Source organism: Podarcis vaucheri, assembly GCF_965113315.1.
Source record: "Podarcis vaucheri genome assembly, chromosome: Z".
Taxonomy (NCBI): Eukaryota; Metazoa; Chordata; class Lepidosauria; order Squamata; family Lacertidae; genus Podarcis; species Podarcis vaucheri.
Genome location: NC_138758.1, coordinates 52,694,521 through 52,718,822, shown reverse-complemented (window position 1 = coordinate 52,718,822; position 24,302 = coordinate 52,694,521). Strand labels below are relative to the sequence as shown.

Genomic DNA, 24,302 nt, shown 5'->3' with positions numbered 1-24,302 from the left:
GGGCGGAAGAGGCGGCTGGGCCGCCATGTTGGTTGAGGGCCGCCGGCCATCCTTTCTGCGTATGCTCTACAGCGCGGGGAGCTTCACAGTCGCTTCTGCGCATGCTCGCCAAAGGGCGTGAAGCACAGCAACCTATGGTCGTTTCTGCGCATGCTGCACAGCGCGGGAAGCTTCACAGTCGCTTCTGCGCATGCTCGCCAAAGGGCGTGAAGCACAGCAACCTATACTCGTTTCTGCGCATGCTCCCCAAAGGGCGTGAAGCAAAGCAACCTACGCTCGTTTCTGCGCCTGCTCTACAGCCCGGACAGCGCTTCCGCGCATGCTCCCCCTCCAGAGCGAGGGGCGTGACGCGCGCCAACCAACCAATCCCGCGACGCCGGCCTGGGGCGGGGGAAGCCGATTGGCGGGCGTGCCTCTGAGAGGCGGGCCCTTCTTAAGGAGCGGCCAATAGGCGTCCGGGAGGGCGGCGGAGCCAGCCAGAGCGGCGCCATGGCGGAGAGCGACTGGGACACGGTGACGGTGCTGCGCAAGAAGGGGCCCAGCGCGGCCCAGGCCAAGTCCAAGCAGGTGAGCCCAGGCCTCTCCCCGCGCGGCCGCCGCCGGGCCTCTCACGGGGCGCTCTGACGGGATCCGGCCGCGACGCGCCCCTCCAAAGCCCCTCGCCCCCCCGCAGGCCACGCCCCCCGGAGGCTCCCATTGGCCCGGCAAGATGGCGGCGCGCCAGGCCACGCCCTCTCAAAATGGCGCCCTGAATGCTCCTCAGTGGATTGGAAATAAGTGAATTTAAATGGGATTAAAAGTGGATATCTTGTATGAAATTTAAATTTTTAAGTTCTCTTCAAATTAAAATAAAAAGGAACAAGCTCCATTCGATTTAATGAGAAATAAATGAAGGTTAAATTGGGTTAAAAATCAGTGAGTTCCATTAAATGGCATTAAAAATAATTTAAAAATCAATTTAAATTGGATTAAAAAGAAGTGAGTTCAATTTAATGAAAAGTAAATGAATTGCATTCAATTTATATTTGATTAAAAAGAAGGGAGTTCCATTAAATGGGATGAAAAATAAATGAATTGCAAATAAGTGAATTGCATTCAATTTAAATTGGATGAAAAAGAAGTGAGTTCCATTCAATGGGATTAAAAATAAATTAATTTCAAATCAGTGAACTGCGTTCAATTTAAATTGGATTAAGAAGAAGTGAGTTCCATTAAATGGAATTAAAACTAAATTAATTGCAAATAAGTGAATTGCATTCAATTTAAATTGGATTAAAAAGAAGTGAGTTCCATTCAATGGAATTAAAAATAAATTAATTGCAAATCAGTGAATTGCATTCAATTTAAATTGGATTAAAAAGAAGCGAGTTCCATTAAACGGAATTAAAAATAAATTAATTGCAAAGAAGTGAATTGCATTCCATTTAAATTGGATTAAAAAGAAGTGAGTTCCATTCAATGGGATTCAAAATAAATTAATTGCAAATAAGTGAATTGCATTCAATTTAAATTGGATGAAAAAGAAGTGAGTTCCATTCAATTTAATGAAAAATAAATGAATTCCTTTCAATTTAAATTGGATTGAAAATAAGTGAGTTCCATTCAATTTAAATTGAATTGAGCATAAATAAGTTCCATTATATTTCAATTGAACTGAGAATACATAAGTTCCATTATATTTGAATTGGATTAAAAATAAATATGTTCCGTTCAATTTAATTTTTAAGTTGCATTTAAATTTAATTTAAAAAGAACAAGCTCCATTCGATTTAAAGTGAATTGAAAATAAGTTGCCTTCAATTAAAATTGGATTAAAAATAAGTTCCATTCCATTTAAATTGAATTGAGAATAAATAAGTTCCATTATATATATATCATTTTATACTTTTCATTTTCATTCCTTTGCTTTCCTCTCTGCTTCTGCATACCCACCAAATTCCTTAATTATTTGTTTCCTCTAAAAATTTGGATACGTATTTTTTGTTTCCTTTAAAAAGACTGATGCGTATTATTTGTTTCCTTTAAAAAGATTGATACGTATTATTTGTTTCCACTAAAAAAATTGATACGTATTCTTTGCTCCTCTAAAAATTTGGATACATATTCAGATGGCTAGGATGTTTGCCATAACAATAATAACAAAAACAATATTGGTCCTTTTATGTTGATGCTAATATTTCAAGTTGTTTCCAATCCGTTTTGAAATAATCCAGAAATGTTTTTTTCTGATTTCTTCTTCCTGATTTCTTCTGCTTCCTTTCCATTTCTGATTTCCTTTTTTTCATATATATGTATCATTCTACCCCCCCCCCCGAAATGTAATTTTATTATATTAGAAAGACCCTGGTTGGATTCTGATTATATTAGACAGGACCCTGGTTTAATTCTGATTATATTAGACAAGATCCTTGTTTAATTCTGATTATATTAGACAAGATCCTTGTTTGATTATGATTATATTAGACAAGACCCTGGTTTGATTCTGATTATATTAGACAAGACCCTGGTTGAATTCTGATTATATTAGACAGGACCCTGGTTGAATTCTGATTATATTAGACAGGACCCTGGTTTAATTCTGATTATATTAGACAAGACCCTGGTTTAATTCTGATTATATTAGACAAGATCCTTGTTTGATTATGATTATATTAGACAGGACCCTGGTTGAATTCTGATTATATTAGACAAGACCCTGGTTGAATTCTGATTATATTAGACAAGACCCTGGTTGAATTCTGATTATATTAGACAGGACCCTGGTTGAATTCTGATTATATTAGACAAGACACTGGTTGAATTCTGATTATATTAGACAAGACACTGGTTGGATTGTGATTATATTAGACAAGACCCTGGTTGGATTCTGATTATATTATATTATATTATTTTATTATATTATATTATTAATATAGTATAATAATAAAAATAGTATTTATTTAATAAATCAGATAACAAATCTGAATAAATAAAAATCTGTACATCTCTCTATAAAATCCCAAGGATAATTGCGCTAGTCTCCTAACAAATGAGACAGATCTGCAGAGAAGACTTTACAGCGCATTCGCTTTTGCAAACCAAGAAAATCTTTATTAAACACATAATTCACGAATTAAGAAGAAGAAAAATCAATCATCATTTTTTTTATGGCTCCCCTAATGTCCCTCTTTTCTGCCCCAGGCTGTCGTTGCGGCTCAGAGAAGAGGCGACGATGTGGAGACCTCAAAGAAATGTAAGTTTCCCCCATTTTGGACGGTATTTGCCATTTTTAACATTATGCGCCCCTTGGAAAATCCGTTCTTATGGCTGCTGGTCCCTTATTTTTGAGGCTGCCGCTCCCTTATTTTCAAATCTGCATAATCTTGCAGTTATTGAATTGCAGGCGAAAAACCGGCGCTGCTCTCCCAAATGATCTGGTCCCTTTGCACTTTGTATTTCAGCTGCATCCTTCCTCCTCCTTGGGTACCACTCCTCCCCCTTGAAGCATCCTTCTACTTCCTGTCTCCTCCTGCATCCTTCCTCCTCCTCTTCCTTGGGTACCACTCCTCCCCCTTGAAGCATCCTTCCGCTTCCTGTCTCCTCCTGCATCCTTCCTCCTCCTCCTTGGGTACCACTCCTCCCCCTTGAAGCATCCTTCTACTTCCTGTCTCCTCCTGCATCCTTCCTCCTCCTCTTCCTTGGGTACCACTCCTCCTCCTTGAAGCATCCTTCCGCTTCCTGTCTCCTCCTGCATCCTTCCTCCTCCTCCTTGGGTACCACTCCTCCCCCTTGAAGCATCCTTCTACTTCCTGTCTCCTCCTGCATCCTTCCTCCTCCTCCTCCTTGAAGCATCCTTCTACTTCCTGTCTCCTCCTGCATCCTTCCGCCTCCTTGAAGCATCCTTCTACTTCCTGTCTCCTCCCGCATCCTTCCTCCTCCTCCTTGGGTACCACTCCTCCTCCTTGAAGCATCCTTCTACTTCCTGTCTCCTCCTGCATCCTTCCTCCTCCTCCTCCTTGGGTACCACTCCTCCCCCTTGAAGCATCCTTCTTCTTCCTGTCTCCTCCTGCATCCTTCCTCCTCCTCCTCCTTGGGTACCACTCCTCCTCCTTGAAGCATCCTTCTTCTTCCTGTCTCCTCCTGCATCCTTCCTCCTCCTCCTCCTTGGGTACCACTCCTCCTCCTTGAAGCATCCTTCCGCTTCCTGTCTCCTCCTGCATCCTTCCACCTCCTTGAAGCATCCTTCTACTTCCTGTCTCCTCCTGCATCCTTCCTCCTCCTCCTTGGGTACCACTCCTCCACTCCTCCACTCCTGGAAACAGCTATGGCTCAGAAGTCGAACATACCTGTGCCTGGAACATCCCTTATTTGGGCTGCTGGTCCCTTATTTTCAAATCTGCAAGTTGACAGCTATGATCTAGACTGACCCCTGAAATGCAGAAATGGCACCCCCAGAGGCATCTAGTCTGACCCCTGAAATGCAGAGATGGGACCCCAAGAGGTAGCATGTGCGGTTTTTTAACCGGAGGAGAGACGTAGGTCGCGTGTTGTGACTTCCTGTCCGGACAGGAAGTGATGTCGCCGCGCCGGGTGGGATAAACTAAACAAAAAATTATTAATTTTTAACCGGAGAAGAGAGACATAGGTAGCATGTCGTTGTTTTTTTAAGGGTGGGTCGCATGTTGTGACTTCCTTTCCAGATAGGAAGTGATGTCACTTGCTTTGTCCGCAGGGGCGGCGGGCCAGAACAAGCAGCACTCCATCACGAAGAACACGGCCAAGCTGGACCGGGAGACGGAGGAGCTGCACCACGACCGGGTGCCCCTGGAGGTGGGCAAAGTCATCCAGCAGGGGCGCCAGGGCAAGGGGCTGACCCAGAAGGACCTGGCGACGGTAATTATTAAAAACTATTAGCTGTTGTTGACGGTCGTTATTCAAAATCGTCATTATTATTGTTATTTTAAAATAAATCTTTATTAGATTTTCCACAATGGTAACACCAACCACAAAGCAAAATCTATAAAAAATGGGAGGGAAATCAATAAAAAATCCAAAATAATGGGAAATCAATAAGCCGCAGAACTCGCACTCGGAAACCTCTCTCTCTCTCTTTCAGAAAATCAACGAGAAGCCGCAGGTGATCGCCGACTACGAGTCGGGCAAGGCCATCCCGAACAACCAGGTTCTGGGCAAGATCGAGAGAGCCATCGGTAAGCGGGGTGGCGGGTTCGAGGAGGGGGTGGCGGGTTCGAGGAGGCGCGGCTGACCCCCTTCCTCTCTCCCCAGGCCTTAAGCTCCGCGGGAGGGACATCGGGAAACCCCTCGAAAAGGGCCCCAAGGCGCAGTGAGGACAAAGCCTCGAAAGCCGGGGGGCGCCGGGCGCCGTGGGGCGCCCGGGGGTCTCCCCGCCCTCCCGCCCCGACTCCGGACCGGCGGGAGAAGCCGCCTGCCAGCTGGCGGCCCGTCTCCTCTTTCCGCAGATCGAATAAAGCGAAATTAAAATGGTGGGCGCGTCTCGAACCCGGGTCTTGTCTTGCGTGCTACGACTCCCAGGATCCTTTGCAGGGGTGGCGGGTTCAGAGTGGGTGGCTTAGAAAGGGAAATAGAGGGTGCTTTAGATGCTTCAAACTACACCTCCCAGAATCCTTTGGGGGACAAGAGGGCGCCTTAGAAGCCTCAAACTACATCTCCCAGAATTCTTTGAGGCGCTAGAGAGACATTAGAAGCCTCAAACTACAACTCCCAGAATCCTTTGTGAGGATGCCCTGTTCAAAGGGGAGTAGAGGGCGCCTTAGAAGCCTCAGACTACAACTCCCACAGTCCTTTGCGGGGATGCTGTGTGGAAAGGGTAAGGGAAATAGAGGGTGCCTTAGATGCTTCAAACTACATCTCCCAGAATCCTTTGGGGGGACTAGAGGGTGCCGTAGAAGCCTCAAACTACATCTCCCAGAATTCTTTGGGGGACAAGAGGGCGCCGTAGAAGCCTCAAACTACATCTCCCAGAATTCTTTGGGGGACTAGGGAGACATTAAAAGCCTCAAACTACAACTCCCAGAATCCTTTGTGAGGAGGCCCTGTTCAAAGGGGAGTAGAGGGCACCTTAGAAGCCTCAAACTACAACTCCCACAGTCCTTTGCGGGGATGCTGTGTGGAAAGGGAAATAGAGGGTGCCTTAGATGCTTCAAACTACATCTCCCAGAATCCTTTGGAGGACTAGCGGGCGCCTTGGAAGCCTCAAACTACAACTCCCAGAATCTGAAGGACGAGGCAGATCTGGGCCTGGAGGAACGGTGAGCGGCGAGGCGTCGTCGACATCTATTATTTGTACCCTAATAATAATAATAATATTTATACCCTAATAATAATAATGATATTTTAATATTTTAATAATATATATTTTAATATATTTTAATAATAATAATAATAATAATACCTAATGGTAATAATGATTAATAAGAATAATATTTATACCCAACTAGCAATAATGATATTTAAACAATAATGATAATGATATTTATACCCAACTAGTAATAATGATATGTAAATAATAAGGATAATGTTTATACCCTAATAATAATAATGATATTTAAATAATAAGGATAATGTTTATACCCTAATAATAATAATGATATCTATATTATAATAAATGTCATAAATATGATAAATATAATTTATATGATAATAATAAAAATAATAATATTTATGCCCTAATAATAAGGATCTTTATATGACAACAACAACAAATTTATTTATTTAAACAAAAGCAACAATAAATGTATTTATACAACAACAACAAATGTATTTGTACCCCATCTAACAACAATTTATTTATTAATAATAATAATAATATATTTCTACCATGCCCATCTGGCGGCTTCCAACCCAACATGGAAATACAGTAACAGCCGCAGACTTTGGGGTTCCACAGGGCTCTTCTTCTTCGTTCAGGTCAGGGGGTCAATTTGCACTGCGCTCTTCATCAGTTCGAATTATCCATCGGATTATTTTGTCTTCTTATCTTATGTTCTGGTGCGCAAGCTTTCGAGTCACACAGGACTCTTCCCCAGTTGGAAGGACCAACTGGATTATTATGTATTACGCACTATTTATATAAATAATAATTTTTTATTGATATTGATTATCAACCGAGTCACACAGGACTCTTCCCCAGTTGGAATGACCAATTGGATTATTTGGTATTTTTATTCTATTGTATGATGCGCAAGTTTTAGAGTCACACAGGACTCTTCCCCAGTTCGAATTACCAATTGGATTATTTTGCCTTTTAATTTTATTGTCCACAAGCTTTAGAGTCACACAGGACTCTTGATCAATCCGAATTACCAATTGGATTATTTGGTAGTTTTATTTTATACTATGATGCGCAAGCTTTAGAGTCACACAGAACTCTTCCCCTGTTGGAATGACCAATTGGATTATTATTTATCACACACATTTTTAATATAAATAATATTTTTTATTAATTTTCAAAAACTTTGCTTCTTATACAATCTTTTTGGACCGGAATACTGCATCATACCCCCATTCATCCTAAATGGGTTGCCTCGGGCCCAGTTAATAATATTAATATTAATATTAATATTATTTTAATAACAATATTAATGATGTTGTTGTTTAGTCGTTTAGTCGTGTCCGACTCTTCGTGACCCCATGGACCAGAGCACGCCAGGCACTTCTGTCCTCCACTGCCTCCCGCAGTTTGATCAAACTCATGCTAGTAGCTTCAAGAACACCATCCAACCATCTCATTCTCTGTCGTCCCCTTCTCCTTGTGCCCTCCATCTTTCCCAACATCAGGGTCTTTTCCAGGGAGTCCTCTCTTCTCATGAGGTGGCCAAAGTATTGGAGCCTCAGCTTCACGATCTGTCCTTCCAGTGAGCACTCAGGGCTGATTTCCTTCAGAATGGATAGGTTTGATCTTCTTGCAGTCCATGGGACTCTCAAGAGTCTCCTCCAGCACCAGAATTCAAAAGCATCAATTCTTCGGCGATCAGCCTTCTTTATGGTCCAGCTCTCACTTCCATACATCACTACTGGGAAAACCATGGCTTTTACTATACGGACCTTTGTTGGCAAGGTGATGTCTCTGCTTTTTAAGATGTTGTCTAGGTTTGCCATCGCCTTTCTCCCAAGGAGCAGGCGTCTTTTAATTTCGTGACTGCTGTCACCATCTGCAGTGATTATGGAGCCCAAGAAAGTAAAATCTCTCACTGCCTCCATTTCTTCCCCATCTATTTGCCAGGAGGTGATGGGCCCAGTGGCCATGATCTTCGTTTTTTTGATGTTGAGCTTCAGACCATATTTTGCGCTCTCCTCTTTCACTCTCAATAAAAGGTTCTTTAATTCCTCTTCACTTTCTGCCATCAAGGTTGTGTCATCTGCATATCTGAGGTTGTTGATATTTCTTCCGGCAATCTTAATTCCAGCTTGGGATTCATCCAGCCCAGCCTTTCGCATGATGAATTCTGCATATAAGTTAAATAAGCAGGGAGACAATATACAGCCTTGCCGTACTCCTTTCCCAATTTGGAAAATATTAATGATACTAATAATATTTAATATTAATGATACTAATAATAAATAATAAAATACTATATGTGAATACTATTTAGCAATCTTTTATTTTTAGTCTCCTATTTTATTTTGTGACATCTAATAATAATAATAATAATAATAATAATAATAATAACGTGGCCTCTTCCATTTACAATCAATTCAAAACATTTCCGGGTGATCTTTGACCCCGCTCTTTCCGACCAATGAGGCCGCGAGGCGGACGTGCCACTCCACCGCTTCTTCCGCCCTCGTCCAATCGGAGCCCGCTAACAGCGTTCTGCCCCCGCCTTGACTTTTCACCGGCATGCGCCTCACCCAATCGGAACCTACAACAGCCGATCTCTCCCCGCCCCGCCTAGAGAACGCCCAATCGGAAGCCGCTGCCGGCGTCCTGCGCCCGCCTCTACTATCCAGGCGCCCAATCCAAAGTCGCGACCGAAGTTCCATCCCCACCTTCGCCCAATCGAAACGCGCCTCCACTTTCCACGTGACTACGCCTCGCCCAATCAGACGTCGCCGCCGGCGTCCCCTCACCGGGATATTCGGCCCAGGCGTAGCCGCGCACGACGTCCTTCCCCGGCCCGGCGCCCGGCGCCGTGACGCGGATGAAGACGTACTTGAAGACGCCGTCGGCCTCGTCGGGAAGCCGCTTCAAGTCTCCGTCCGCCATTGCTGCGCCTTCTGAGGAGAAATGAGGCGCGCGAAGGGCACAGCCAATCAGCGCCCGCGTTGACAGGCGCGGGGCCAATGGCGGCTCGGCGTGTGCTGAAGACCCACCCCAGCGTCTGGGTTACGTCGATGACAGGTAGGCTCAGCCAATGGGCGCGTCGCTTCTCGCCGGCGGGGCCAATCGTGCGTCGGGGGCGGGGTCAGGTTCTTTGATAGGCCGGCGTAGGTAGGATCAGCCAATGGGAGCGTGGCTTCTCGCCGGCGTGGCCAATCGTGCGTCGGATGCCGCGCAGGGGGCGGGGTCAGGTTCTTTGATAGGCCGGCGTAGGTAGGGTCAGCCAATGGGCGCGTCGCTTTTCACTGGCGGGGCCAATCGTGCGTCGGGGGCGGGGTCAGGTTCTTTGATAGGCCGGCGTAGGTAGGGTCAGCCAATGGGCGCGTCGCTTCTCGCCGGCGGGGCCTATCGTGCGTCGGATGTCGCGGAGGGGGCGGGGCTAGGCGCCTCAGCCAATCGAAGCGCCTTGACGCAACCAATCGCTTAAAAAGCGTCCTGAGCGAACTACAATCCCCATGATGCTTTGCGCCCAGGCTTAGCAGAGGGAAAGGCCACGCCAAGACCCTGGTGCACTTTGGGAAGTGTAGTTTCCAGGGCCTGAGACCCTAAATATCTTATTACTGTATATCTAATTAACTAACTGATTAACTAATATTCATATTATTATTAATAATAATATATTATGCAATAAGATAATAAATTTGTGGAAGGATAAATCAATATCTATTTAATAAGATATATGAATAAATCATATATAGTATTATTGTTGTTGTTATTAATATATATTATTTAATAGGATAATAAATTTGGGAAAGGATAAATCAATATTGATCTAATTATATATATGAATCAATAATATGTATATATTATTATTCACATATATTAATAATATAATAAAATTGGTGATTATATATATTATTATAATATATATTATATATTATATATACATATTATTATTATTATTGTTATTGTTATTATTGTTACTAATAATAATATATATTATTTGATAATATAATAAATGAGAAATCAATATTTATTTAATATATTATTAAATAATATGTTTATATTCTTATTAATATATTATTAAACAAGACAAGAAATTGGGGTTAAGGTAAAACAATATTTATTTAATAAGATATATTATTAAATAATATGTTCGTATTCTTATTAATATATTAATAAATAAGACAAGAAATTGGGGCTAAGGTAAAACAATATTTATTTAATAAGATATATTATTAAATAATATGTTTATATTCATATATTATTAAATAAGACAAGAAATTGGGGTTAAGGTAAAACAATATTTATTTAATAAGATATTTTGTTAAATAATATGTTCATGTTCTTATTAATATATTATTAAATAAGACAAGAAATTGGGGTTAAGGTAAAACAATATTTACTGAATAAGATATATTATTAAATAATATGTATGTGTGTGTGTATATATATATATATATTAATTGATACTGATTAATCTAATTCAATATCTTTCACCCTATAGCTCACATGAAAAACCTGAATAGGAATCAATCCTGTAACTGAATGAGCCAATAATAATAATAATAATAATAATAATAATAATAATAATAATAATAATACTACACCGGACTGTGTCAAGCGGGAGAAGACACTGCATGAATAGGAGAGATTTTGTGTGTGTCTAATAATAATAATAATAATAATAATAATAATAATAATAATAATAATAGACCGGACTGTGTCAAGCGGGAGAAGACACTGCATGAATAGGAGAGATTTTGTGTGTGTATAATAATAATAATAATAATAATAATAATAATAATAATAAAAACACCGGACTGTGTCAAGCGGGAGAAGACACTGCATGAATAGGAGAGATTTTGTGTGTGTCTAATAATGATAATAATAATAATAATACTAATACACCGGACTGTGTCAAGCGGGAGAAGACATGGCATGAATAGGAGAGATTTTGTGTGTGTATAATAATAATAATAATAATAATAATAATAATAATAATAATATACCGGACTGTGTCAAGCGGGAGAAGACACTGCATGAATAGGAGAGATTTTGTGTGTATAATAATAATAATAATAATAATAATAATAATAATGATGATGACGCGGTTGTGAGTTCCATTCCGTCTTTATTCCAGGCAAATAATTTTTATACCTTTCCCTAGAAACGTACATAGACATGCTTTTTACATTTCTCCGGCAGAAAATACCTTTCCATATATATATAATTTCTCTTTCTTTAAGGAAATAAATAGAACATGCATTCGTCTTTTTTCGCCGCACAATTTACAAACCGGGGGGGGGGGGGGAATAAGTTTTGGCATCCGACATAAAATTCCTTGCACCCATTTTACAGCTTGTCGCATCAACCTCCCGATAATAATTAATAACTAATAATCATTAACAGTAATGAAATAATAAGAATACATTTCCCGTCTGTTCTGCACCATTTACAAACCGTTAAATCCTCAAGGGGGGAAAATAGGATTTTGATTTGGCATTCAAGATACAATTCCTTTGTCTGATGCACCCATTTTACAGTTAATAATAATAAAAATCATTATTATTATTATTATTATTATTATTATTATTATTATTATTAAACAATTCTAAATGTATTAGTATTTGATAATGATAGCAACAACAAGAATAATTAATAATAATAAATAAATAATAAACAATAGTCATGATTAATCATTAATAATGACGGCAACAACCAGAATAAATTATAATAATTATAAATAAATTATAATAATTAATATTAATTAATTAATTAATTAATAATACCAATAATATCAATCCTTTTCCAGCCCCGCCAAAGGAAAAATACGACATTCAATGTGTGCCCATTGTACCGTTTTCGACAGCCTTTCCAAAGTGCAATAATAGTAATAAAATAATATTGATAAGAATACAAAACTTCACCAATCATATTGATCATATTGGCATTCCGGGAGGAAATATCCACCAAGGTCCCAGTTTGGAAAACACGATGGTGATGAATTTGAATTATTCTTTTGAATTTCAACATAAGCCCAAATAATGATCCCCAAAAACCAAAATAATCGTACAAAACGTCGCCGATAAATCTGGGTTTTCCGAGGAAACGGGCGGAAGGCGGCATGGCGGAGATTCGATTGCGGATCCGAGGACGTCGGGACTCCCTGCCACTTCAGCAAAGAAACATTGCCCCATTTTTGGGTCCGTTTTGGGTCCGTTCTTCCCGTCGGAACTCCCTGCCACTTGAAGAAAGAAACGCGGCGCAAACCCCAGCAAAAGGAGTCTGTTTTTCGTTCTTCCCGTCGGAACTCCCTGCCACTTGAACCGAGAGAAATGGATGTCCGCTTTCCGTCCCATGTCTGTTCTGGAGGGGTTCTTCCCGTCGGAACTCCCTGCCACTTGAAGCTAGAAACATTGCACACACCGCATCAAAACGGAGCCCATTTCTCTCTTTCTCTTCTCTTTTTTTGGTCCCTTCTTCCCATTGGAACTCCTTGCCACTTGAGCCAAGAGAAACAGAGGTCCGTTTTCAGTCCCTTTGGGAGCGACATTGGAAATGTCCAAGGAACTGCAGCAAAACGGAGCCCATTCCTGTCTTTTTCCGGTCCGTTCCTCCCGTTGGAACTCCCTGCCACTTAAACCAAGAAATTGCAAAAAGAACGGAGCCCATATCTGTTTTCGTTGTCCGTTCTGGAGGAGTTCTTCCCGCTGGAACTCCCTGCCACTTGAACACAGGAACGTCGCACAAACTGCAACAAAACGACACCCGTGTCTGTTTTTTCCCTCCATTCCTCCCATCGGAACTCCCTGCCACTTGAACTCAATGGAACTGCAGCAAAACCTATTTCCGGTGTTGTTCTGTCCATTCTTCCCAGTGGAACTCCCCGCCACTTGAACAAAGGAACGTGGGCAGCAAAACGCGCCAGTTTTTTGTCATTCCGATCGGAACCACCCGCCACTTGAACCCAGAAACATTCCACCAACGGCAGCAAAACGGAGCCCATTCTCTTTCTGTTCTTCCCGTCGGAACTCCCTGCCACTGGAACAGAGAAAAGTCCTGCTAACTGCCACAAAACGTCCGTTGGAACTCCCTGCCACTTGAACCCAGAAACGGTGCCCATTCCTGCTGCTTTTTCCCGTCCTCGGAACTCCCCGCCACTTGCCTCCGCTACATCAACTCGTCCAGCAGATTGGGACTGGCCACCCAGTCCAGGGTCCGGGGTTCGGATCCCGCCATGATCATGCAGAGGAACTGCTTGCCCGTCCTCTTGTCGACGGGGTAGATGGTGGTGGGCGTGAAGCGGCGCCCGCTCTCCACGAACGCCACCAGCCGCCCGTAGACCTCCGGGAACTCGCGCCGCAGCGCCACCCCCCGGGCGCGCAGCTCCCGCTGGATGTGGACAAAGCACACCTCCCGCGCCCGCCGGTCCTCCTGGTCGCCGGCGCCCGGCGGCGGCGTCAGGATCAGCGTCTCGATCTCGGCGCCCGGCGCCGGCTCCGAGGCCGCCAGCGCCACCTTGGCGTGCTGGCGCGCCACCGGGTGCCCCTCGCCCGCCGCCACCGTGACGTTCAGCACGAAGCACTCGGCCGGGTCGTACTCCTCGCCGGCGCGCTGCAACTCCCGGGCGTAGGCGCCCAGCTTCCCGGCGTGGGCGCCCACTTCTCGGAGGGAGAGGTACGTTGGCGCCGCCGCCAGGGCGCCCAGCCCGGCGCGGAGGAAGCCTTCGGCGGCGGCGGCGGCGGGGAAGCCGAGGAAGAGGACGCCGCGCCCGCGGGAGAGGAAGCCGACCCGTGCCAGGCGGGAGAAGGCCCGGTGCGCCGCTGCGTCCTCCCGGGAGAAGCGCAGCGCGTTGCGGCAGGCGCTGGCGGCGCGCCCGGCGGCGCAGCGCTCCTTGTGGCGGCGCCAGTCCTGGCGCCGGCAGTGGCGCGAGCAGTAGAGGGTGGGGCAGCTGTGGCAGGACTTGAAGTAGAGGCAGGCGTGGAACATGGTCTCCGTGCGCCCGCAGCGGGCGTTGGAGCACATGACGTCGTCCTCGTCGGTGCTGGCGTCCGGCGAGCTGGCGCCCGGCGTCTCCCCGGGGTCGGCGCCCGGCTTGTAGTCGATCACCAGGTCCGTGATCAGCTGGTCCAGCTGCTCCAAACTGCGCTGGCGCGCCGGTGCCGGGCGCCCGGCGATCTCGTTGTCGGTGATGGTGATCTCCGGCGTCACGAACCAGGCGCCGCGCCCGGCGGCGCCCGCTTTCTCCAGGAGCGAGTTCTCCGAGAGGGAGAGGGCGGCGTAGCGCTTGGGGGAGCTGGAGAGCGTCACCACCACGGGGGCCGGGCGCCGGGCGTCGGGGGAGAGGGCCGGCGGCGCCTGGGGGCGCGCCAGGATGTTCTCGTAGCTGCGCCCGCGCCACAGCGGTTGGTCCGGGCGCCCGCGCGGCGCCAGGATGTCGTCCCACGACTTGGAGTGGTTGCGCGCTTCGGTTCCCAGGCGCGGCGTCGGCCAGGGCGACGGGGCGGCGCCCGGCGGGTAGCACCCGACCTGCCAGGTCTGGTAGGGCGCCGCCGCCGGGCGCCAGGCGCCGTACGGGTGAGGGTATGTCCGTGAGACCGGCGCCGGGACGGGTGCGCCCGGTGGCGCGGCGCCGTAAAAGGGTGGTGGGGTGGCGCCGTAAAAGGGAGGCGCGGCGCCGTCAAACGTGGGCACGGCGCCGTCAAACGTTGGCACGTAAAAGGGGGAGACGTAGTTCGTCCGGCTGGGCGCCTCCCGGACGGGGTGGGCGTCGAGGAAGGGGGAAGCGTAGTTCCGGACCGGGCGCGGCGGCGGCGCGTATCCTCCGTCGCCGGCATAGAAGACCTGGAGTGGCGCCGGTTGCGGGTTCGGGTCGTAGGCGTCTGCTGGCGCCCGGTCCTCGTAGGTGTCGCTGGGCGTCGGGGTGCGGGAGGGGCGCCAGGCGCCGGGCACGGCCAGGCCGCTCCTGGCGGGGGAGACGTAGCGCGGTGGCGGCGGCGGGTCGGGCTTGATGTCCAGGCGCCGGCGCGGGGCGTTGGCGGGCGGGGCGTTGGCGCCGTACTGGAAGGGGGAGATGCGGCTGCGCTGGGGCTGGAGCTTGACCGGGTGCAGCTCGTTGGCGTGGCGCCCGGCGCTTTTGGAGCGGGCCCGGGGCGGCGCCGGGTCCCGGGGGGCCTCGCGCCCGCGCCGGGGGCCGGGCACCGGCGTCTCGTCTTCGTCCAGCCACTCCAGGAAGTCGAAGCTGCGGCAGTGGCGCTTGTGGAAGGGCTGCTGGGGCGCCGCCGACATGGCGCAGGGGAAGGGCGGCGCCGTCTGGACGTGGCGCAGGAGGTCCGGCGGGTGGGTGCGGGTCATCTTCGGAGGGGCCGGCCCGGCGCCGCGCCGCCCTCAGTGCGGGTCCTGCGGGGGGAGAGGAAGGGGCGTCAAGTGGCGGGGAGTCCCAGTGGTCAGGGATGATGGGAATTGTAGTTTTCCCAGCTGTTTGGGACTACAACTCCCATGATCCCTAGCTAGCCGGACCGGTGGTCACAGAGGATGGGAATTGTAGTTTTTCCAGCTGTTTGGGACTACAACTCCCATGATCCCTAGCTAGCTGGACCGGTGGTCAGGGATGATGGGAATTGTAGTTTCCCCACTGTTTCCCCACTAGCTCGGGATCATGAGAGGTGTAGTCCCAAACAGCTGGGAAAACTACAATTCCCATCATCCTTAGTCTCAAAGAGCTGTAGTTTTTCCGGTTTGCTAGGGATCATGGGAGTTGTAGTCCCAAATATCAGAGGAAAAACTACAATTCCCATGATCCCTGGCTAGCCAGACCAGCCGTCCGGGATAATGGGAACTGTAGTTTTTTCCAGCTGTTTGGGACTACAATTCCCATGAAAAACTACAATTCCCATGATCCCTAGCTAGCTGGACCAGCGGTCAGGAATGATGGGAATTGTAGTTTTTCCCGCTTTTTGTAGTTTTCCTGCTACCTAGGGATGATGGGAGTTGTATTCCCAAGCAGCAGGGGAAACTACAATTCCCATGATCCCTAGCTAGCTGGACCAGCGGACATGGATGATGGGAATTGTAGTATTCCCAGTTCTTTGGGACTACAACTCCCATGATCCCGAGCTAGCGTGGAAAACTACCATTCCCATCATCTGTGACCGCTGCTTCGGCTAGCTAGGGATCATGGGAATTGTAGTTTTCCCCACCTCTTTGGGACTACAACTCCCATTCCCATCGGTAATTCCCTGACCGCCGCTCCGGCTAGCTAGGGATCATGGGATACGTAGTCCGAAAGAGCTGGAGAAAACGACGATTCTCTGGGAATTCTAGCGTTGGAGAGGCAACCTGGGGAACTCCCCGCCTCATGAAAGGTAGCCGCTCAAGGCGGGAGCGTCCTACCTGGCCGGGCAGGCGTGGCGGGATGTGGGGCCGGCGCTCCATGCTGCTCCCCGGGGCGTCAGGCGAGGGGCCTAGGGTGCGAAAGAGGAGAAGGGAAGGGTCAGCTAGGGGGGGAAGCAAAGGCACTCTGCGCATGCTCAGGGGCAAGCTACGGTTATAAGAGTCAGAAGAGCAACTCCCCACAAGTGGACCAGGCTGCGCCCCATAAGTGGACCAGGCTGCTCCCCCTCTGCCCCCCAGAAGTGGACCAGGCTGCTCCCCCTCTGCGCCCCACAGGTGGACCAGGCTGCGCCCCACAAGTGGGGTTCTCTGGGAACCCTCTGCCCCCCACAAGTAGACCAGGCTGCTCCCCCTCTGCCCCCCACAAGTAGACCAGGCTGCTCCCCCTCTGCGCCCCACAAGTGGACCAGGCTGCTCCCCCTCTGCCCCCCAGAAGTGGACCAGGCTGCTCCCCCTCTGCGCCCCACAGGTGGACCAGGCTGCACCCCACAAGTGGGGTTCTCTGGGAACCCTCTGCCCCCCACAAGTAGACCAGGCTTCTCCCCACAAGTGGGGTTCTCTGGGAACCCTCTGCGCCCTACAAGTGGACCAGGCTTCTCCCCACAAGTGGGGTTCTCTGGGAACCCTCTGCCCCCCACAAGTGGACCAGGCTTCTCCCCACAAGTGGGGTTCTCTGGGAACCCTCTGCCCCCCACAAGTAGACCAGGCTTCTCCCCACAAGTGGGGTTCTCTGGGAACCCTCTGCGCCCTACAAGTGGACCAGGCTTCTCCCCACAAGTGGGGTTCTCTGGGAACCCTCTGCGCCCTACAAGTGGACCAGGCGGCTCCCCACAAGTGGACCAGGCTGCCCCCCCTCTGCGCCCCCCAAGTGGACCAGGCTGCCCCCCTCTGCCCCCCACAAATGGGCCATTCTGCTCCCGTCTTCCCCCAATTGGACCATTCCCCCCCTATTTCCGCAAATGGTCTCGTCTCCCTCCCGCTTCTCTACAGCCGAGCCAAACCATCCGCCGCGGCTGGCGGGGGTGGGGTGGGGTTTGGGGGCTTCGAACCTGACGTCACCTTGGCAGGATCCAGTTCCAGCAGGAGGGGGAGGAAACCGGCGATCCCCCCCTTCCCCGGGAATCGGTTCGACCATCGGTCCAGGCGCTTCCCCCCCCCACCGGACCGGAGGGAAAGGGCGATGGTCTCTTCCAATCTCCCCCCGCGCGGTCGGGGAGATTTGGAGCGGTCCGAAGCGCCCGATGTCGCCTGGCCTGTTGGCTCCGCGCAGGCGCAGTGGAGGGAGCCTTGCCGGCTCCGCAGCGGCACCGTGTGGCCGAAAGGAGGAAGAGCGCCTTAAAGGGGCCGCGGCTGGGAAATGAAAGGGGGGGGGGAATCCACTTATGGGGAGAAGCCTGGTCCACTTGTGGGGCGCAGCCTGGTCCACTTATGGGGGGCAGCCTGGTCTACTTGTGGGGAGAAGCCTGGTCTACTTATGGGGAGCAGCCTGGTCCACTTATGGGGTGGCAGCCTGGTCCACTTGTGGGGCGCAGCCTGGTCCACTTATGGGGGGCAGCCTGGTCTACTTGTGGGGAGAAGCCTGGTCTACTTATGGGGAGCAGCCTGGTCTACTTGTGGGGTGGCAGCCTGGTCTACTTATGGGGAGCAGCCTGGTCCACTTATGGGGTGGCAGCCTGGTCCACTTGTAGGGGGCAGCCTGGTCTACTTGTGGGGAGAAGCCTGGTCCACTTATGGGGGGGCAGCCTGGTCTACTTATGGGGAGCAGCCTGGTCCACTTATGGGGTGGCAGCCTGGTCCACTTGTAGGGGGCAGCCTGGTCTACTTGTGGGGAGAAGCCTGGTCCACTTATGGGGAGGCAGCCTGGTCCAGTTGTGGGGAGAAGCCTGGTCTACTTGTGGGGAGCAGCCTGGTCCACTTATGGGGTGGCAGCCTGGTCCACTTGTGGGGGGAAGCCTGGTCCACTTATGGGGAGCAGCCTGGTCTACTTGTGGGGAGCAGCCTGGTCTACTTGTGGGGAGAAGCCTGGTCCACTTATGGGGAGGCAGCCTGGTCCAGTTGTGGGGAGAAGCCTGGTCTACTTGTGGGGAGCAGCCTGGTCCACTTATGGGGTGGCAGCCTGGTCCACTTGTGGGGGGAAGCCTGGTCCACTTATGGGGAGCAGCCTGGTCTACTTGTGGGGAGCAGCCTGGTCTACTTGTGGGGAGAAGCCTGGTCTACTTATGGGGAGCAGCCTGGTCCAGTTGTGGGGAGAAGCCTGGTCTACTTGTGGGGAGAAGCCTGGTCCACTTATGGGGAGAAGCCTGGTCTACTTATGGGGAGAAGCCTGGTCCACTTATGGGGTGGCAGCCTGGTCCACTTGTAGGGGGCAGCCTGGTCTACTTGTGGGGAGCAGCCTGGTCCACTTATGGGGAGAAGCCTGGTCTACTTATGGGGAGAAGCCTGGTCTACTTGTGGGGAGAAGCCTGGTCTACTTATGGGGAGAAGCCTGGTCTACTTGTGGGGAGCAGCCTGGTCCACTTATGGGGTGGCAGCCTGGTCCACTTGTGGGGGCAGCCTGGTCTACTTGTGGGGAGCAGCCTGGTCCACTTATGGGGTGGCAGCCTGGTCCACTTGTGGGGGGAAGCCTGGTCCACTTGTAGGGGGCAGCCTGGTCCACTTATGGGGAGAAGCCTGGTCCACTTATGGGGTGGCAGCCTGGTCCACTTGTGGGGGGAAGCCTGGTCCACTTGTAGGGGGCAGCCTGGTCTACTTATGGGGAGCAGCCTGGTCCACTTATGGGGAGAAGCCTGGTCTACTTGTGGGGAGCAGCCTGGTCTACTTATGGGGAGCAGCCTGGTCCACTTATGGGGAGCAGCCTGGTCCACTTATGGGGAGATGCCTGGTCTACTTGTGGGGAGCAGCCTGGTCCACTTATGGGGAGCAGCCTGGTCCAGTTGTGGGGAGAAGCCTGGTCCACTTATGGGGAACAGCCTGGTCCAGTTGTGGGGAGAAGCCTGGTCTACTTGTGGGGAGAAGCCTGGTCTACTTATGGGGAGAAGCCTGGTCCACTTATGGGGAGGCAGCCTGGTCTACTTGTGGGGAGCAGCCTGGTCTACTTATTGGGAGGCAGCCTGGTCCACTTATGGGGAGCAGCCTGGTCCACTTATGGGGTGGCAGCCTGGTCCACTTATGGGGGAGCAGCCTGGTCTACTTATGGGGAGGCAGCCTGGTCTACTTATGGGGTGGCAGCCTGGTCCACTTATGGGGTGGCATCCTGGTCCACTTATGGGGAGCAGCCTGGTCTACTTATGGGGTGGCATCCTGGTCCACTTGTGGGGAGAAGCCTGGTCTACTTATGGGGTGGCATCCTGGTCCACTTATGGGGAGCAGCCTGGTCTACTTATGGGGTGGCATCCTGGTCCACTTGTGGGGAGAAGCCTGGTCCACTTATGGGGAGGCAGCCTGGTCCAGTTGTGGGGAGAAGCCTGGTCTACTTGTGGGGAGCAGCCTGGTCCACTTATGGGGTGGCAGCCTGGTCCACTTGTGGGGGGAAGCCTGGTCCACTTATGGGGAGCAGCCTGGTCTACTTGTGGGGAGCAGCCTGGTCTACTTGTGGGGAGAAGCCTGGTCTACTTATGGGGAGCAGCCTGGTCCAGTTGTGGGGAGAAGCCTGGTCTACTTGTGGGGAGAAGCCTGGTCCACTTATGGGGAGAAGCCTGGTCTACTTATGGGGAGAAGCCTGGTCCACTTATGGGGTGGCAGCCTGGTCCACTTGTAGGGGGCAGCCTGGTCTACTTGTGGGGAGCAGCCTGGTCCACTTATGGGGAGAAGCCTGGTCTACTTATGGGGAGAAGCCTGGTCTACTTGTGGGGAGAAGCCTGGTCTACTTATGGGGAGAAGCCTGGTCTACTTGTGGGGAGCAGCCTGGTCCACTTATGGGGTGGCAGCCTGGTCCACTTGTAGGGGGCAGCCTGGTCTACTTGTGGGGAGCAGCCTGGTCCACTTATGGGGTGGCAGCCTGGTCCACTTGTGGGGGGAAGCCTGGTCCACTTGTAGGGGGCAGCCTGGTCCACTTATGGGGAGAAGCCTGGTCCACTTATGGGGTGGCAGCCTGGTCCACTTGTGGGGGGAAGCCTGGTCCACTTGTAGGGGGCAGCCTGGTCTACTTATGGGGAGCAGCCTGGTCCACTTATGGGGAGAAGCCTGGTCTACTTGTGGGGAGCAGCCTGGTCTACTTATGGGGAGCAGCCTGGTCCACTTATGGGGAGCAGCCTGGTCCACTTATGGGGAGATGCCTGGTCTACTTGTGGGGAGCAGCCTGGTCCACTTATGGGGAGCAGCCTGGTCCAGTTGTGGGGAGAAGCCTGGTCCACTTATGGGGAACAGCCTGGTCCAGTTGTGGGGAGAAGCCTGGTCTACTTGTGGGGAGAAGCCTGGTCTACTTATGGGGAGAAGCCTGGTCCACTTATGGGGAGGCAGCCTGGTCTACTTGTGGGGAGCAGCCTGGTCTACTTATTGGGAGGCAGCCTGGTCCACTTATGGGGAGCAGCCTGGTCCACTTATGGGGTGGCAGCCTGGTCCACTTATGGGGGAGCAGCCTGGTCTACTTATGGGGAGGCAGCCTGGTCTACTTATGGGGTGGCAGCCTGGTCCACTTATGGGGTGGCATCCTGGTCCACTTATGGGGAGCAGCCTGGTCTACTTATGGGGTGGCATCCTGGTCCACTTGTGGGGAGAAGCCTGGTCTACTTATGGGGTGGCATCCTGGTCCACTTATGGGGAGCAGCCTGGTCTACTTATGGGGTGGCATCCTGGTCCACTTGTGGGGAGAAGCCTGGTCCACTTATGGGGAGGCAGCCTGGTCCACTTATGGGGTGGCATCCTGGTCCACTTATGGGGAGCAGCCTGGTCTACTTATGGGGAGGCAGCCTGGTCCACTTATGGGGTGGCATCCTGGTCCACTTATGGGGAGCAGCCTGGTCTACTTATGGGGAGGCAGCCTGGTCCACTTATGGGGAGCATTGCCATTCCCTCTGCTAAGCCTGGACGCAAAGCGTCATGGGGATTGTAGTTCGGTCAGGACGCCTTTCAAGCCATTCGGTGGCTGTCGGCGCGCCGATTGGCTGAGGCGAACCTAACGCCCGCCCCCGGGGCGGTGCTTCGCGGCCGACGTGCCACGATTGGGTATATAGGCCCTAGCAACGCGCCCATTGGCTGAGGCGCCTATCAAATAACCTAACCCCGCCCCATACATGGCGTCAGACGCACTATTAGGCCCGCCTTCTAGAAGCGACGCGCCCATTGGCTGAGCCTACCTGTCATTGACGTAACCCCCGCCCCAGGGGTGGGTCTTCAGCAGCAGCCGAGACGCCATTGGCCCCGCGCTTGTGAACGCGGGCGCTGATTGGCTGGGCCCTTCGCGCTCCTCATTTCTCCTCAGAAGGCGCAGCAATGGCGGACGGAGACTTGAAGCGCGTTCCCGACGTAGATATCGACGAGGCCGACGGCGTCTTCAAGTACGTCCTCATCCGCGTCACGGCGCCGGGCGCCGGGCCGGGGAAGGACGTCGTGCGCGGCTACGCCTGGGCCGAATATCACGGTGAGGGAATATCACGGAGAACGCCGGCGGCGACGTCTGATTGGGCGAGGCGCACGCACGTCAACTGTGGAGGCGGGGAGAGAACGACTATGGCGCTTTACGATTGGGCGAGGCGGGGAGAGAAGGACGGTTGTGAGTTCCGATTGGGCAAGGCGGGGATGGAATGCCGGTTGCGGGTTCCGATTGGGCAAGGTGCAGGTGCGGAGAGAACGCCGGTTGCGGGTTCTGATTGGGCGAGGCGTACGCACGTGCTTATTGAAGGCGGGGAGAGAAGAACGGTTGTGGGTTCCGATTGGGCGAGGCGGGGAGAGAATGCCGGTTGCCGGTTCTGATTGGGCGAGGTGCAGGCATGTGTGGCTAGTGAAGGCGGGGAAAGAACGACGGTGACGGGTTCCGATTGGACGAAGGGGGCAATTGAGGCGGTGATGGAATTCCGGTTGCGACTTCTGATTGGGTGACGCGCCGGTATGTTATATAGCGGAGGCGGGAGGAGGACGCCGGTTGTGTCTTCCGATTGGGAGAGACGTTGGCGAGGCGGGGAGAGAACGCCGGTTGTGGCTTTTGATTGGGCGAGGCGCAGGCTAGTGGAAAGTGAAGGCGAGATGGATCATAGGTAGGCGGGGCTAGAACGCTGGTTGCGGCTTCCGATTGGTAGAGGCGTCGACATGTGGATAGTGAAGGCGGGGAGAGAACGACGTTTCTGGATTCCCATTGGGCGAAGCGGGGAGGGAACGACAGGAGCGACTTCCGATTGGACGAATATTATTCCCATAATATTGCATTATTATTATTATTATTATTATTATTATTATTATTATTATTACCCTTCTAGCCGACATCTACGACCGCGTCTCGGAGGACCTCTCCCGGCTGGGGTTCGAGTGCGAGTGTCTGGGCGGCGGGCGGATCTCCCGGCAGAGCGGATCCCGCAAGATCCACGTCTATGGCTACTCCGTGGTGAGCGACTCTGGGTCCTAGAATTGTAGTTGGGGACTACCATTCCCATCATCCCTCACCGCTGGGCCAGCTAGCAGAGGATCATGGGAGTTGTAGTCCCAAAGAGGTGGGGGAAATGACCATTCCCATCATCCCTGACCGCTGGGCCAGCTAGCAGAGGATCATGGGAGTTGTAGTCCCAAAGAGCTGGGGAAAACTACCATTCCCATCATCCCTGACCGCTGGAGCAGCTACCAAAGGATCATGGGAGTTGTAGTTTCCCCTGCTGTTTCCCACTGGCGATGGATCATGGGAGTTGTAGTTCTAAACAGCTGGGGAAAACTACCATTCCCATCATCCCTGACATCTGGGCCGGCTAGCAAAGGATCATGGGAATCATAGTTTCCCCTGCTGTTTCCCACGGGCGATGGATCATGGGAGGAGTGGTAGTACCAAAGAGCTGGGGAAAACTACCATTCCCATCATCCCTAGCTAGCCGGACCAGCAGTCAGGGATGATGGGAATGGTAGTTTTTCCCGCTCTTCTCTCGCTAGCTAGGGATCATGAGAGTTGTAGTTCCAAACAGCTGGAAAGAACTACAATTCCCATCATCCCTTGCGAGCCGGACCAGCTGTCAGGGATGATGGGAATTGTAGTTTCCCCCGCTCACGGGAGTTCTAGTCCCAAAGCGCGGGGGAAACTACAATTCCCATCATTCCTGTGATAATTCTGACTGCATTTTATTGCATTATCACGTATTGATGGCATAATTAAATTACACTATATTATTATTATTAGTAGTAGTAGTAGTAGTAGTATTGGTATTATTAAATATTATTCTTATTAGTATTATTAATTATTATTATTATTATTAATTATTCTTCTTCTTATCGTTTAGGGGTTCGGCCGGGCGCCGCATTCGGTCGCCACCGAAAAACTACGCGCCACTTTCCCGGACTATGAGGTCACCTGGGCGGACGACGGCTATTGATTTGTGATCCAATCAAATAAAATTTCGCATTCGCACCCTTTCTATTGCACGATTTCGGTCATCTGGTCCAGGATTCGAACCCGGATCCCGCCCCAAGAATCAGAAACTACAGTTCCCAACAG

At 50.6% G+C, this 24,302-nt stretch overlaps 2 protein-coding genes and 1 pseudogene across 3 annotated transcripts; 2 read left to right on the top strand and 1 right to left on the bottom strand.

Moving 5' to 3' along the window:
• Positions 1–442: 442 nt before the first annotated feature.
• On the top strand, positions 443–5,480 carry LOC309523400 (endothelial differentiation-related factor 1). Its single transcript, XM_082207163.1, has 5 exons — positions 443–567; positions 3,181–3,232; positions 4,712–4,872; positions 5,096–5,189; positions 5,266–5,480. The coding sequence occupies exons 1-5, from the start codon at positions 490–492 to the stop codon at positions 5,325–5,327; spliced, it is 447 nt and encodes a 148-aa protein (XP_082063289.1). The 5' UTR covers positions 443–489; the 3' UTR covers positions 5,328–5,480.
• A 3,592-nt stretch (positions 5,481–9,072) lies between these two features.
• On the top strand, positions 9,073–24,186 carry LOC309523536 (14 kDa phosphohistidine phosphatase-like). The gene is made up of 4 exons (XM_082207378.1): positions 9,073–9,361; positions 22,095–22,253; positions 23,086–23,210; positions 24,088–24,186. Exons 1-4 carry the CDS (start codon positions 9,304–9,306, stop codon positions 24,178–24,180), a joined length of 435 nt encoding a protein of 144 aa, XP_082063504.1. The 5' UTR covers positions 9,073–9,303; the 3' UTR covers positions 24,181–24,186.
• On the bottom strand, positions 13,422–15,637 carry LOC309524253 (apical junction component 1 homolog pseudogene; annotated as a pseudogene). Its single transcript has one exon. The product of its transcript is annotated as an apical junction component 1 homolog pseudogene (transcript).
• Positions 24,187–24,302: the final 116 nt, after the last annotated feature.

Excerpts from the sequence above, each read along its gene's own strand:
- LOC309523536 (XM_082207378.1), top strand. The coding sequence starts at position 9,304 with ATGGCGGCTCGGCGTGTGCTGAAGACCCACCCCAGCGTCTGGGTTACG. Across the intron at positions 9,362-22,094 it reads CTGGGTTACGTCGATGACAG|AAGGCGCAGCAATGGCGGAC; the intron begins GTAGGCTCAGCC and ends ATTTCTCCTCAG. Across the intron at positions 22,254-23,085 it reads CGCCTGGGCCGAATATCACG|CCGACATCTACGACCGCGTC; the intron begins GTGAGGGAATAT and ends TTACCCTTCTAG.
- LOC309523400 (XM_082207163.1), top strand. The coding sequence starts at position 490 with ATGGCGGAGAGCGACTGGGACACGGTGACGGTGCTGCGCAAGAAGGGG. Across the intron at positions 3,233-4,711 it reads TGTGGAGACCTCAAAGAAAT|GGGCGGCGGGCCAGAACAAG; the intron begins GTAAGTTTCCCC and ends CTTTGTCCGCAG. Across the intron at positions 5,190-5,265 it reads CAAGATCGAGAGAGCCATCG|GCCTTAAGCTCCGCGGGAGG; the intron begins GTAAGCGGGGTG and ends CTCTCTCCCCAG.